Source organism: Heterocephalus glaber, unplaced genomic scaffold (genome assembly GCF_053883595.1).
Source record: "Heterocephalus glaber isolate CG9 unplaced genomic scaffold, H.glaber_assembly_v1.0 deba00001561, whole genome shotgun sequence".
NCBI classification, from domain to species: domain Eukaryota; kingdom Metazoa; phylum Chordata; class Mammalia; order Rodentia; family Bathyergidae; genus Heterocephalus; species Heterocephalus glaber.
This window is the reverse complement of record NW_028258349.1, coordinates 4,721,610-4,735,616: the sequence shown is the minus strand read 5'-3', so window position 1 is coordinate 4,735,616 and position 14,007 is coordinate 4,721,610. Positions and strand designations below refer to the sequence as shown.

The window sequence follows — 14,007 nt, the reverse complement described above, 5'->3', positions numbered from 1 at the left end:
GAGAAATCATAAGTCTGAGTATTGGGTCAGAAGTCTGAACAGTGTGTCTCAGTCATAAATCTGAACCATTGTTAAATAGGTCATTAAATGAGGAATATCCATTATATTGTATTAGTAGTTTAAAAATGTCACAAGAAAGAATTAGGTCCCAATTTTTTAACAGGTTATTTCTACCAAATATCAAAGAAAAACCGTTTCCAGCTTTATTTTTTTAATTCATTAAGTTTATTGGTACATTTTAGGTATACAGTAGTATGATGACATTTATCTTTGGGAATTTGTACCTTTGCATGATATATGTTGGTTCTTATTTTTTTCCCCATTCCCCTTCCTTCCCTTTTACTCCTCCACCTCTCCCTATTTACAAAGACTTTGTTTTCATTTTTTCCTTTTCTCACATTTTTTTCCTTTCCCTTCTTTTCTTTCCCTTACCCCTCCCACTCCACATTCCCCTTCCCCCTTGAACCTCTTCTTCCTATTTCACATTATCTATTATACATTTGGATCCTCATTTACATTTTCAGTTTCTAGTTTTACAAAAATAACTCCAGTAATAGAAACAGTGGGAACACCATATCACATGCATTTTATGAAGCCAGCCTAACACTGGCTGTAAAATGAACAAAATAAGTAGTATAAAAAAGAATTAGAGGCTAATTTTATTCACTAGCAAATATGAAAATTCTCCCTCCAAATATTGTACCCTAAACTGAATAGCATAACTTGTATCAAGTGATATAGTTTGGTTTATTTCAGAAAAGTAAAGTTGATTCAAAATTTAAAAAATGAATGACATTTATCACATTAAAAAATTTTAAAAAACACTTGTCTCATGTGATAAAGGAATAAGCATTCAATGACCTTTCATACTGTAAAAATAAGAAACAACAATAAAACTATAAATAGTTAATAATAATAAAGAATTCATATTCTGATAAAGGAAACCCTTTAAATCATGGAAAAATTAAGAAAGAAGTGTGGAAAAACATTTTCTTTAAAATCAAAAAAATTGCAAAATTGATGCGTGGCTAATATAACTTCTTAATATTGTAGAGGAAGTATGGCTAGTTAAGCATATGTGCAAAAAGATTATAAAATTAAAGGTATAAATATTGGAAAGAAAAAGAAAATAAATTATTTATGCATAATGTTATTTATATTAAAACATAGGTAACGACAAATAAATGATTTGAATTAATAATAGCTGTGGACACGTTTTATTGCATACAATCAGAAATAAAATTAAACATATTTGTAATATTATACATATATGAGATTTTCAAGACTTTTTTGAAATTTTTATACATTTCTATTTAAAGTTATTACATAAGACCTAAAGGTAAGACAGATTACATTTATGAATGGGGAAATAAATATCAGAAAAATTTTAATCTCTCTAAATAAACATATATACATGTAACTATTACTTTAGAAATTAAAAGGTGTTTTGAGTGTTCATAAGTTTTTCTTTGTAAAACAGAGATCTCTTTCTCTCCTCTCTCTCTCTTTCTCTCTCTCTCTCTCTCTCTCTATATATATATATTTATTTATTTATTTATTTATTTATTTTATTTTATTTTATTTTTGGGGGTTTTGCTATGCAGTCCAGACATTCCTTGAACTCACTACATAGCCCAGCCTGGCCTCAAACTTGTGACAATCCTTCAGCTTCCTGGGTGCTAGCATTGTAGCCGTGCACCACTATGCATGACATTCTAAATGAATCTATTGATAAAATAAAATCTAATACAAAATTTCAGACATGAGATTCCTGAAAATTTGACCATATATTTCCAAGGTCAAATGTATTCATGAAATTCAAGAAGAAAGAAAAGGAGAAAATGTGGTAGACAGTGGTGATTTGAGTTTTTACCAGACATCAAGTGATTAGGACTTAGAAAATAATTTTAAAATTATACTCAGTGATCTATGAGGATGACAGCCTTACAATAAATTATGAATTAAACTTTGCTTTATAAGACAAAACATTTTGTTTTTTCTAATAGTTTTTTTCTAATAGCCTTTGAGAAAAAACAAAATTGGCCATGTGGGAGGATATTAAATCTACCCTTAAAAATATTCAAAAATTGAAATCTGAGTAGGAGGTATTCAATGCCTGTCACAATTTATAAAATGCTCCACATTGGGTTGAACTTAAACATTACCAGAAGTGTTTATAATTTTTTCAAGATTTCTCCAAAGTTGAACAGAAGAAAGAAAGTAAAATGTAACTATTACTTTAGAAATTAAAAGGTGTTTTGAAGGTTTATAATTTTTTTCTTTTGTAAAACAAAGACCAAGATTTTTTCTTTGGTAGCATATATCATTTTAATAAAGCTCTGAAATGATTAACCAAAATTAAAGTTTATGAACTATTTTTAATATCTCACACTGGAAATGCTTTTTGATTTCCTAGAATCTATTAAATAATGTTTTGCAATTCAGGAAAAACATGAAAGGTTGCATTTTATATGATATAAGGACTTTTTCCATGAATACCTAGAAAAAAATAGGTAAGTTCTGTGGTTAGAATAGACTTTCAAGCAGAGATAGCATCTCTCTAATACAGTACTATTTATCATACAGTACTTTACTTCCATATAGTTAGTATGCACAATTCTTCTGTTTAAAGGATCTTACATAACTGTATACCTTTCCTATTAACTATAATTGAGAGATTTATAAAAGCTTCTGAAAAACTGAATTCAATTATATTTCAATTATATTTCAATTATAGTTTATTTCCTTCTTGGTAGATGGGCTTTTCTTATTTTTTTCCTTCTGCAAGAGGAGGTTTGTATGAAGCTTCCTCTGATTACTGCTGTCTGCAGGCTCATGGAGGTTACCATGGCCATAGCCCACTCATGTTAATGAGACTGCTTCTGTGTTCTCAGTGTCAGGATAGATAGATACAGAGCTCCAAAGTGTACCTTTTAAAAGAACACTGACAGGAAAAAAACAAAAACACTGAAGTCTGAAAGGAAACTTATGGGAGGATATATATACATATACATATACATATATAATATATATATGTATATATGTATACATATATACATATATATATTAAACACTTTAGGATAATTTTGTCTAGGTGAAAACTTTCTTGGAAAAGCAGAGATATTTTTCAGAGATCATGTTAAACGGGAGCATTCTCAAATACTAGAGTTAGAGAAATAAAATGTGTGTGCATGCCTGTATGTATGAGTGTGAGTATATATACATGGAATTGTGTTGCCAAATTACAAGCCTAGATCCAGCTATGGCTCATGGACCAAGTTTGCAGTGTGTTCTTGTAAATAAAATTTTATAGGACCACAGCCATCCTCCTATGCATATTGCTGATGGCTACATTTGTAGTATGTAGGCAAATAGGAGCAGTTTTGATAGAGACTGCAGGGCTTGCAACATCTAAAACATTTACTATTGACCCTTTAAAAAAAGTTTGCTGCCTTTGCCCTTGCCCTTGCCCTTGTCCTAAAACATTTACATTGTATTCTATTAGTATAGACTGATAAACTTTATATTGACTAAATCATAGTCAGGATAAATTATAGTTTCAGGACAAATCAGTAAGTTTTCTACATGCCAATTTCATGTTGCTTTCCAATTTGACATCTCCCCACTGGTGCTTTTGAATTCTTGGAGATTATGTTCAGATATATTAAATCACTCCTTTTGTAACTCACTGTAATTATTACCAGTTTCTTACCTTTTATTCTCTGCTTTCGTGATCTCCATCCTATGAGCATGCCTTGGAAACATTGTGGGGAGAACAGAAAAATTGGATGAGAGTACTATTATTGTCAGTTTATAGTTGGATGAATAACTTTTCTCGAAGAATGCTTATTTCATGACTTTGAAGAAAAAGTTGTGCTCAGGCTTATGGTCCCAACTGATGTTTACTCCTAAAAGTTTTACTGATAACACAGATGAGATGCTAAAAAAGAAGACTTGTCAAATTTGTAGTTAGTAAATAAAGTGTGTAGAATGCACAAGACAGGGGATGAGAGAATTAAAATCTTAAAAGTATCTTCAAGCATTAGGAACAGAGACTGAATGTCTGAAGGGGAACTCTAATGGAGGGAGGAGATTGTTTCATGTTTGGGCATCACAACAAAAAAGATCAAGAAGAATAACCTGAAGAAAACCCTTCAAACAAGTACAGATGCGGGGAAAGTGTCATTTAAATCCATCTATTAAGTATATTGAATGTATTCTTTATGACAGACACTGAAAGTCAGTATGAGCATAATGTTACATAGACAAATATGCAGAAAATATTGTCTCTACCTTCACAATTCCATTTGAAAGACAGCTATTGAATGAATTATTAGACATAAGATGAATTCAGAAACAGAATTCTCTGGAAACCTATAACTGGAGAATCTGGCTTCACCTGGATGTGAATGTGAATGGGTTAGTAGGGGACAAACAGAGAACACTTTCTTTTATTTATCCAACAAATAATTACTGAATATCTACTTTGTGCCATGAAAAAATGCTGAGTATGAAATGATAAGGCTGGAAATATTTATTCCCTCACCAACCTTACAATTTATTAGTGAATGGAGACAAATAAACATATAAGTATGGTTAAATTTATAGTTGGTGGTATGAAAAGAATGACAAGGATAAAATAAATAGAGTAAAGAATGGAAAACATACTGTTTATATAGTGTGATCAGGTGAAACTCCTTTGAAGATGTGATATTAAAGTAAACATAGAGGTATGAGGAGATGTTACAGTTCCAATGAGTGATAGGTTCCTGGGAGATAGTTTCCAGATTTTTGTGCACTATGAGCAAAGAATTTCAAGTGACACACACAGTGGTAAAGAAAAAAAGCAGCCACATTTATTGAAGTTAACAGAGGAAGATGTGTTCAGAATGAGTGGGTTTGTGCCAGTGGACATGGAAAAAAAATAGTGCCAGTGGGAGGCATGATGTGGTGGGGAGAAAAAGGAATATGTGCCCCACCTAGGGCGCCTTTCACTGGGTCTTTCAGGATATGATTGATGATATGATTGATAGGGTGACTCCACTGTAATTGTGTCTACTGAACATCTCTTTTCCCATAATCCACCCAGTTATAATTACATGTATGATATGTAAGCCATATGTATGAACCATTAGTGAATTTTGAGTGAGGAAAAGTCATTGTAGGTCATGACGATATATATTTAACATGCATAGAGTCTGGCCTGGAGCTTTAGGAATTTTCTGAGCCATTGTTCTTATTTCAGCCTCTCAGGATCATGGAGTGGGGATCAGCTCTGGGGCATGGCCCAAGATCAGGAGAATGAAGGGAGTGTGGTCCCACAGCTCCGACTGTAGTACCTATACTATTACTGTAATTGATAGTGCAATATGGAACTTTAAAAGTTAGATTATTTCCTTTAGACACTAGTGGCTTCTCCAAACTTCCTCAGGTCTAGGGCATAAACTTTCCCATCTCTCTCCTCAGCTCAGATGAATGACAGAAAAAAGCAGATACCAGGCCCGGGAGGCTGGAGCCTGTTTCCTTTCCACAAGAACAAAGAGACGGAGCTACAGATGGCTGAGAGTGTAAATCTGTATTATCTCTCTGTGCTCTACCTCCCCTCAGTTCCTTACTATAAAAAACCCTACACACCTGTATGTGGGCAGATGGTGATTTGAGGCAAACGGACCCCTCCATCTACTTGGAGCTAGTTTTGGATAAATTCTTTTTCCTCTTTTTACCAAAATAAATGCCTCCTGTCATTTGGTCAGTCACAAGCAAATGAATCTGTGCATAAGAATCTGAGTGACCAGTAGCAGGACATTGGTGAATGGAAACCTAGAACATGAATTGACTTTTATTTTAACATTTTTCTAAGCAGAGTGGTATGTGACTTAAAAAATTTGGAGGCTTAGCTGATTTTCATTTTTATATGATGTGTCTGAAGCCTTGTTGTTCATTTCAGGGATTAAGTTAGTGATAAACCAAAGCCAGTCTGAGAAAGAGTTACCAGTACACTGAGTGGACATACTGAACCTACATATATGTCAATTTGTTACTGGAGTTTTGGGTCCCAAAGAAATACCTGAAGAAATTCCTTCCAGGTTCTTGGTGTTCTGAACAAAGAATTGGAGAAGACATATGGAAAACATAGTGAGGATTTACATTTAGTGAGGGTGAAAAAGAAATACACTCTGCAGAGTGAGAGTGGTTAAGTCAGCAAACTCACAAGGGGCCCAAAGAAAACGGCAAGGATCTTTTCTATTTCCTGTTCCTAGATTGCTCCTCTCCCATGCAGACAAAGCATTGGGACCATTGTCCTGTCACAAACTCATTCAGCATCACATCAGATCTAAACTGTCCTATCAAAGGCCCACTTGGTTTTTGGCCAGATGTAAATTAAGAATTGAAAATGGCACTTTTCTGATTGGTCCCAGTACGGTGCTGCAGAGTTATTCTGGGTTCTGGATTCTGGGTTCTGTCCATGTGTCCTAAATTGACAGGACACATCCTACCCATTTGCTTAATTGGTTTTGCCTCGCACTAATCTACCTCGAGTTGAAGGCTGTTCAGCTGGAAGATAATCAAGTCAGGGCATGACAACTATGATCTACTATTTGCAGATCTTAGTGTTATATTGGATTCAGATGGAATATCAGAGGAACTATCATAAGTTACAGATTTTTGGTTATTTTGTAATATAGTTGATCAAGGGGGGGAAATTATCATTTAAGGTGGAAGTTAATGTGGAAGTTAACATAGAAGTTAATGTGGAAGGCCAAAATACAAAATAGTATAATGAATGGAAGGGATAGTAATTTAAACTTTATAGATCACCTACTATGGACCAGAATTTGTATGATCCACTTCATATATTTTATTTGGCAAAGAGGAATGTATTCAAAGCTAGCCCATGGAGTTCTTACAGGATATCAGCATCATGATTTCCTAAAATGAGGGGAGAAGTGTTCCTTCTTTTTTATGCTTTAAGTGTTCGATATAATTCATCAGATAAAATGTATATGAGCCTGTTGTCATATGGGTAGGTTTTCAAGCTAGGAATATACTTTCTTCAGTAGGTGCTATTCAAATTTTATATATCCTCCAGAGTCAGTTTCATTAATTTTTCTTCCAAAGTACTTCTTAGAAGTTGTCAAATTTATTTCAAAAGGATTTTTATAATATGCTTTCTATATCCTTTTAAATTCTGTAAAATCTTTGGTAATGTCCTCTAAATTTTGATATTGTAATTTAAAAATGTATAAATGATATTATGTAATAGGAAGATAAGGTCTAAAGGAGTAGGGGAAGTGGGGGGGGTAGGGGAAAGGAAAGAAGAGAAAAGAAAAAATTTGAGAAAAGGGAAAAAAATGAAAACAAAGTCTTTGCAAATAGAGAAGGGTGGAGGGGGTGAAGGGCAGGCAGGGGAAGGGGAAAAAAATGAGAATCAAGATACATCATATAAAGGTACAAGACCGCGATGATAAATGTAACTGTATTTCATATCTAAAATGTATCAATAAACTTAATGGGAAAAAAAGAATATCAGCATCAGATAAGATCACTCTGTGACTATGATGTAAAAGATCACTTAATTTATTTGAACATAAAAAGGTCACTGTACAAATCATGAAATAAATGTGCGTCTCCTATCTAGTAAGAGTAACTGCTTTATCTTCATCAATAATAGCTTTAGTCTACCTTGTAGATTCAATTCATTAAGTTTCCCAATCATAAAATTATTCCCAGTAATGGACAGAGGTAACCCAGACCAAGTCTGCTTCCTTGAACCCTCCCCCACACTACTGAACCCAGTTCACATTTTACAATAATCCTTTTCTAACACCCTCTTATTGCAGGCTCCAAAGGGCTAATGGCATGTGATTCCCCTCAAGTTTGTGAAGAAATAGCTATGTTCCTTTTCTTTGGCTGGAAGTCATTGATAATATCATTTGTTTCTCAAATATGACTTCTTTAATGGTAAGAAAATTAAGACTATGAGAAGCTAAACTTAGACCAGTTAGTCATTTGGAGGAGTTTGTTAAACATCTGTCATATACCTGTGATGTAAAGCAACAAATGTAGACTAAGGCACATTAAAATTAGTAGTTTTAGCATATTAAAATATTTTTGTATTTTATCCTATTAACTTTCACAACATATACTTATACATGATAAAATATAGATTCAAGGAAATAAATCACTGCCTAAGACATCTGGGATGGGTACTACTTGTGGTCCTTTAATTACTATCAACACTTTTGGGGCAGTGGTTACTATGTCACTGGACAAGGCCCACAGAACTGAGATGGGCAACACTGACTTTCCTCATCTATGCAGCAGGTTGTAGGTTTAGTCCAGTTAGAACAGTGGCACTGAGAAAATCACTTCCTTCCACCCATTTGATTTTAAACAGCACCCTATAGTCATTTGTCCTTCCATTGTCCCAAGAGAAGTAGAGAATAATATAACTAAAACCTATGTAATCTCTGACTCTAGATGAGAGCCCATGGATGTTGGATCTCCTAGCCTACTCTTCAATCACTTTCACCATACTCAAACCTTATTAAGGGTTTGTAAATAAGTACTACATCTCATGTATTAAGATGATATAATTAAGATATAATTAAGATGAGAATGGATTCTGGGACAGCCATACTTGTTGAGAGCCCCTGAGATAACAGCCTTGTGTTGAGAGCCCATAACACTCTGTCAATCATTCTGTCACTCATACCTAAAGTCTGGGGGCAGGAGACCTGGGCTGAAGTGCATATCCTTTAAATTCTAAAAGCCTGCTTTATCAGGGGACTGCTGTGTACTGTGTGCTGTGTTCTGTGTGTAGTGCTTTTGCTTTCCTGTCACCTGGCATGACTTTTCTGTTCGTACCATATCTTTTGTTGGCATGGACTTTCCCTGTGCACAACTTCCCATAATCTTCAAGAAATGTAGCTGCTTTTCACTTGCTGTTAAGAGTACACTTGCAATTCATTGCTCAATGATACACAAGAGCCTGTGCTGAATTTATCAAGTGGTAACAGGTTCGCTGACTTCCATCACAGAAAACATTTTCATGATGTGTCAGTAAGTGGCATCAAGAGGATTTTAGACAGAATTTTAAAAGTGCTCACACAAAGAAATAGAGTGTGGGGCACAGAGAGAGGAGGGGCAGATAAAGAGAGAGGGAGAGGAGGGAAAAGGGAGGGAGGGAAAATAGACACCCACCCACCCATACAGACACACACACACACAGAAAGAGACAAGACACTCATTTCTTGCAGCCTTAACCTGTATACATTATACATTTATGGGTATTTGGGAGTGGAAATCTCTAGAATTTATAACTCTGTGGAAAAAGGATTCAATTACAGATAAAAGCAACAGCTTTTTCTGGGAGGGTGGTTGCCCTTTCATGTGTAATGGCCATCTCACAGATGACAGAGCTGTAATCCTTCCATAGGGAAAGCTTCATTTTATTGGTGAAAAAGAATGATCTAGTCATAGGTAGAATAGGCCCATTTACAGGTAAAAAGGAATGACCCAGGCTTATTGTGTCTTTAGGGATCTTGGAAATTTTTTACTAGGTTTGTGTCTTGAACCTGCAGTTTTTATTAAAAGTACAATTTAAAAATTATGATTTTTCTTATCTTCTTTCTACCTTTTTTTCCTATTATGCTTCAATTACAGGCCCTGATTCAGAGTGCTTTAGTTCGTAATAGAGAACACAAGCACTTATCTGACCCTGGACATGTTATTAAATGCTCTATGCTTCAGTTTCCTCAGATGTAAAATGGGAATAACAGTTATTCCAACTTCATAGAGCAATGATGAAGACTGTATTAATTAACAAATGCATTGTGCTTAGAATAGTATGTGTTACACAACAAAAGCTCAGTAAATGGGTATTTTATTGGAGTCATGGTTCAAATTGATGTTTCTGAGGCTCCACACCCTGTACTTTTTTCCAGAATTGGTAGCTTTTGTCAGGGAGGCTTTTCATAGGAAGAACAAAGTTAAACAGTATTCAATTTCATCTGTGCTAAGAAGTCTCTAGAGATGAGGGGTGTGGTGGCAAGGAAGGGTGATATCTAGATAAGATGACTTCTCTGAGTCCAGCTCCCCAGGTAAGAGGCAAACTCAGCTTGTCTAGAAGTATCCTCACAGGCACCTCCCCTGATCCTGAATCTCATCTGCCCCTGGGCCTGGGGAAATTTCTCCCTTCCCTCTGCCCCTTGTGGCCCCAAACTGTCAGTGTTAACTCTAGGGACCCTGCCTGTGGGGAATGAGTCAGTGCAAAGGAGAAAACACTGCTGGATCCTATCTTCACCTCCCATATATATACTGAGCCCAATGAGATCAAAGCAGATGATGTCCAGCAATTGGTAGGTGAGGCAGAGCCTACACTAGCTGTATCTGATATAGAAGAAATATAAATCCAAACCTGCTAGATGTCAGATGTGCCAAGTCTGTGTCCCCTGAATATCAAAGGATGATTCCAAGGGACAATGGTGGTTAAGAGTAGGAAAGGTATGAGAAAGCTCCTGAGAGAGACAGGAGGGGTCTTGAGAATGGGTTGCCACACAGGCTACTTCTCCAAGAGTTTTGTAGAGCAAAATCATGAGGTAGGTACAACATGGGTCAAATTATAATAAATTAATAAGATTACAAGTATAGCTGCTTAACTAACATTGATTCTATAGGGAAATAAGGCACATAGCAAGGGTATATGGCTAGCATCGTTAACTTTAGCTTATCTATAACTTCTAACATAGAATAAAAACATTTGGGGAAGGGATGGGTCCAGATGTTCTGGTCACAAATCTGGACATCTGATGCCTGTCTGGATGTACTGGACCAGGTGGTACTAATTCTCAAGTTGCTGTTTATTCCTTAGGGAGGTATCCAAGCTTGGCCATTGTGTCTTTATCTTGAAGATTGGCCTCAAGCCACATTTCTGATGTGTTCTCATCTTCTGCACTGACTCCCTGAAGGGCTCATCCCTGTCTTTTTATATCTTCTGCACATTGTGCTTTTAAATTAGAATGGCCAATACATTCTTTTGTTATAAAATTTCACCGTGTGAGCTATGTATTCCTCACTTGTATTTTATATGATGTGTTTCCTGAAAATATAGGAATTTTGCTTATGTCAACTTTATCAGGTTTAATATTTAAAGTGCATTCTCTCACCAAATGTGTAAATTCTCCAACTATGGCAATTATTTAAATTGATTCAAAATGTTTACCTTGCATGGCCATTTCAACTTGGGGAAAGAACCAGAAATTGCACGGTACCAGAGCACATGAATAAGGTGATTGAGGACAAAGATTTTTAAGAGAATGCCTTTCCATTGGCCACCTAATTTTTGATCACACCTCATAAAGACACTCAGGAATAGGATTTCCAGAACTGCTTTAGAAAGTGGCAAGAAGAATTGCTAAGTGCGTTCAAAGTGAGTACTTTGAAGATTAGTTGTAATGTGTCTTTCATTGCAATATTTATTTTTATTTGAACATTCAACATGTAATTTGGTCACCACTTGTATTTTCCCCTCAGTAGTACCCATAATGCAAATTAACTCATTCATTTCTGAGCTTCATGTCAGCAGAGTTACATTTGAGTTATGATAATAATCGAGACTGATCATGTCATTTATTTATGAATGTCTTCAGTGGAACCCTGTGTCCTTTGAGATAAGGTCTCAAATCACTGGGTGAGCCTCCCCAGGTCCTATACCATACAAGAGTTGTGTTTCCCTGTCTTCGGGGCATGTTTGTTGTTATTGTTGTTTGTTTTGTTTTTGTCTAAAATGTTCCTTTCCTCTTTTATCTAGCTGATCTCTACTCTCCTTGGACAATCCAGCTTGACAAATGGTTCTTCTGCAAGCCCTTTCCCATCACCCTTGTCTAAAAAAGGAGCCTCTTCCCAAACACTTGGCAGTGCTCTGTGCTTCACAGGATATGCTGAGATGATTGATGGGTGTGCCTGATTCTTCTAAAGATGTTAAAAGATTTCTGGAGGCAAAAGATTGTAGATATTGTATCTTGTTGAATTTTGCATTCCTTATGCTTGAAACATACCTGTTCAATGAATATTTAGAGGTTGACTGAACAGTTAGAAAAAACTTGCTATACCATTAATCTCATATGCAAAATTTATCCTTTTAGCTTTGACTAAATGAAAAACTATGACCTATGGAAGAGGATAGAATATTTGGGGGAAAGCCACATAGTATACAATAAATAGCATGGAGTTAGAGTGCATAAATTGAAATTTTGTTTCTGTGACATAGCATCTGTATGGAATGGAAAAATGTCATAATGTCTCTCTTCTTTTTCTCATCTGCAAAGCACGTATAACAATGGTACTTATCTCATTGGGCATATTTAGAAGAACAGCTAGCTATTAGTATTTTAGAGTAGTATTAATAGTAGTAGCAATAATAATAGTATTTAAAGTGCTCCCTTTCAATTTTGACAGAGGGGGAGAGACAGTGGGAGAGAAAGAAAGAAAGAGGGAGAGGAGAGAGATATTAAACATAGATTTGGGAGTCCCCTTAATTCCATTTTTCTCTCTTTTTCTTGTCCATCTCAGCTTCCCATGGAGCCACACAATCACTCAAGTTTGTCTGAATTTGTGCTAATTGGGTTCCCCAATATGGGACATGTCAGGGGCTGGCTCTTTGTCTTGCTGCTGTTGGCATACCTGTTCACTATTTGTGGTAACATGCTCATCTTCTTAGTCATACAACTGGATACAGCCCTACATAAACCCATGTACCATTTTATTGGTGTTCTCTCCTTTTTGGAGTTGTGGTATACAGCCACCACCATCCCCAAAATGCTAGCTAATCTTCTCAGTGAGAAGAAGACCATTTCTTTTGCAGGATGTCTTCTTCAGACCTACTTCTTCCACTCCCTGGGGGCCTCTGAATGCTACCTTCTTACAGCCATGGCCTATGACCGTTACCTGGCCATCTGCAAGCCCCTCCACTACCCTGCAATTATGACCACAACTCTGTGTGTCAAGATAGCTGCTGGCTGTTGGACTTGTGGCTTTCTGTGTCCAATTTCAGAGGTCATTCTGATATCCCAGCTCCCCTTCTGTGACTACAATGAGATCCAACACATCTTCTGTGACTTTCCACCCCTTCTGAGCTTGGCGTGCAAGGACACATACACTAACGTTATGGTGGACTTTGCTGTCAATGTCTTCATCATCCTAATCACCTTCCTCTTTATCATGGCTTCTTATGGGAGAATCATTGGGGCTGTGCTAAAGATAAAAACAGTAGCAGGAAGAAAGAAGGCCTTTGCTACCTGTGCCTCACATCTCATCGTGGTCCTCATCTTCTTTGGGAGCATCATCTTCATGTATGTGAGGCTTAAGAAAAGCTATTCACTGACTCTTGACAGGACATTTGCTGTAGTCTATTCTGTTTTAACACCACTGGCCAACCCAGTCATCTACAGTCTTCGTAACCAGAAACTCATAACGGCCATCAAGAGAACTATCTCCCAAAATGGGGAAAGAGCTAATCCCATTCACTACTGACTTTCTACCAAGGTTCTTCCCTTATCTGAATGTTTACCTCATTAAATCTGTCTGTACCATTGACCTGGCCTTGAACAATCTTCCCATTGCCACACATACTCTAGATCCTACCTCTTCCCACCTTCTCAAAGGTTTTGTTTTCTTCTATTTTTCTTCTGTTTCCTGCATCTTTACTGGTCATATTTTTTTGCTTGATCAGTGCTAAATCAGCTTTTAAGAACATGTTAGCATCTCCATTGTTTACAAATAAAAGTATATACATTGCCCTGGCCACATGTTTCCATCTAGTTAGAGATCAGTTTTTCTGCTTTTTCAATCAAAGTTCTCCATGCAACTCATCCTCTCTTCTTCATTTTCTTTTCACTTATGCCACCCATTCCAGTCTGGCTTTGTCTTAAGCCTTCCAATCAATACTTTGCTAAGGTTATTAATGACTTCTATGATGGCAAATCCACTTGGCCCTTCTTGTCCTTT

At 36.1% G+C, this 14,007-nt stretch overlaps 1 protein-coding gene across 1 annotated transcript; it reads left to right on the top strand.

Annotated features, from left to right (window-relative positions):
- The first annotated feature begins 12,503 nt into the window (after nucleotides 1-12,503).
- Nucleotides 12,504-13,533, top strand: Or6n2 (olfactory receptor family 6 subfamily N member 2). The gene has a single exon (XM_004858763.2). It carries the CDS (start codon nucleotides 12,580-12,582, stop codon nucleotides 13,531-13,533), a length of 954 nt encoding a protein of 317 aa, XP_004858820.2. The 5' UTR covers nucleotides 12,504-12,579.
- Nucleotides 13,534-14,007: the final 474 nt, after the last annotated feature.

Bases quoted from the DNA above. Each gene is read 5' to 3' on its own strand.
- Or6n2 (XM_004858763.2), top strand. From the start codon at position 12,580: ATGGAGCCACACAATCACTCAAGTTTGTCTGAATTTGTGCTAATTGGG.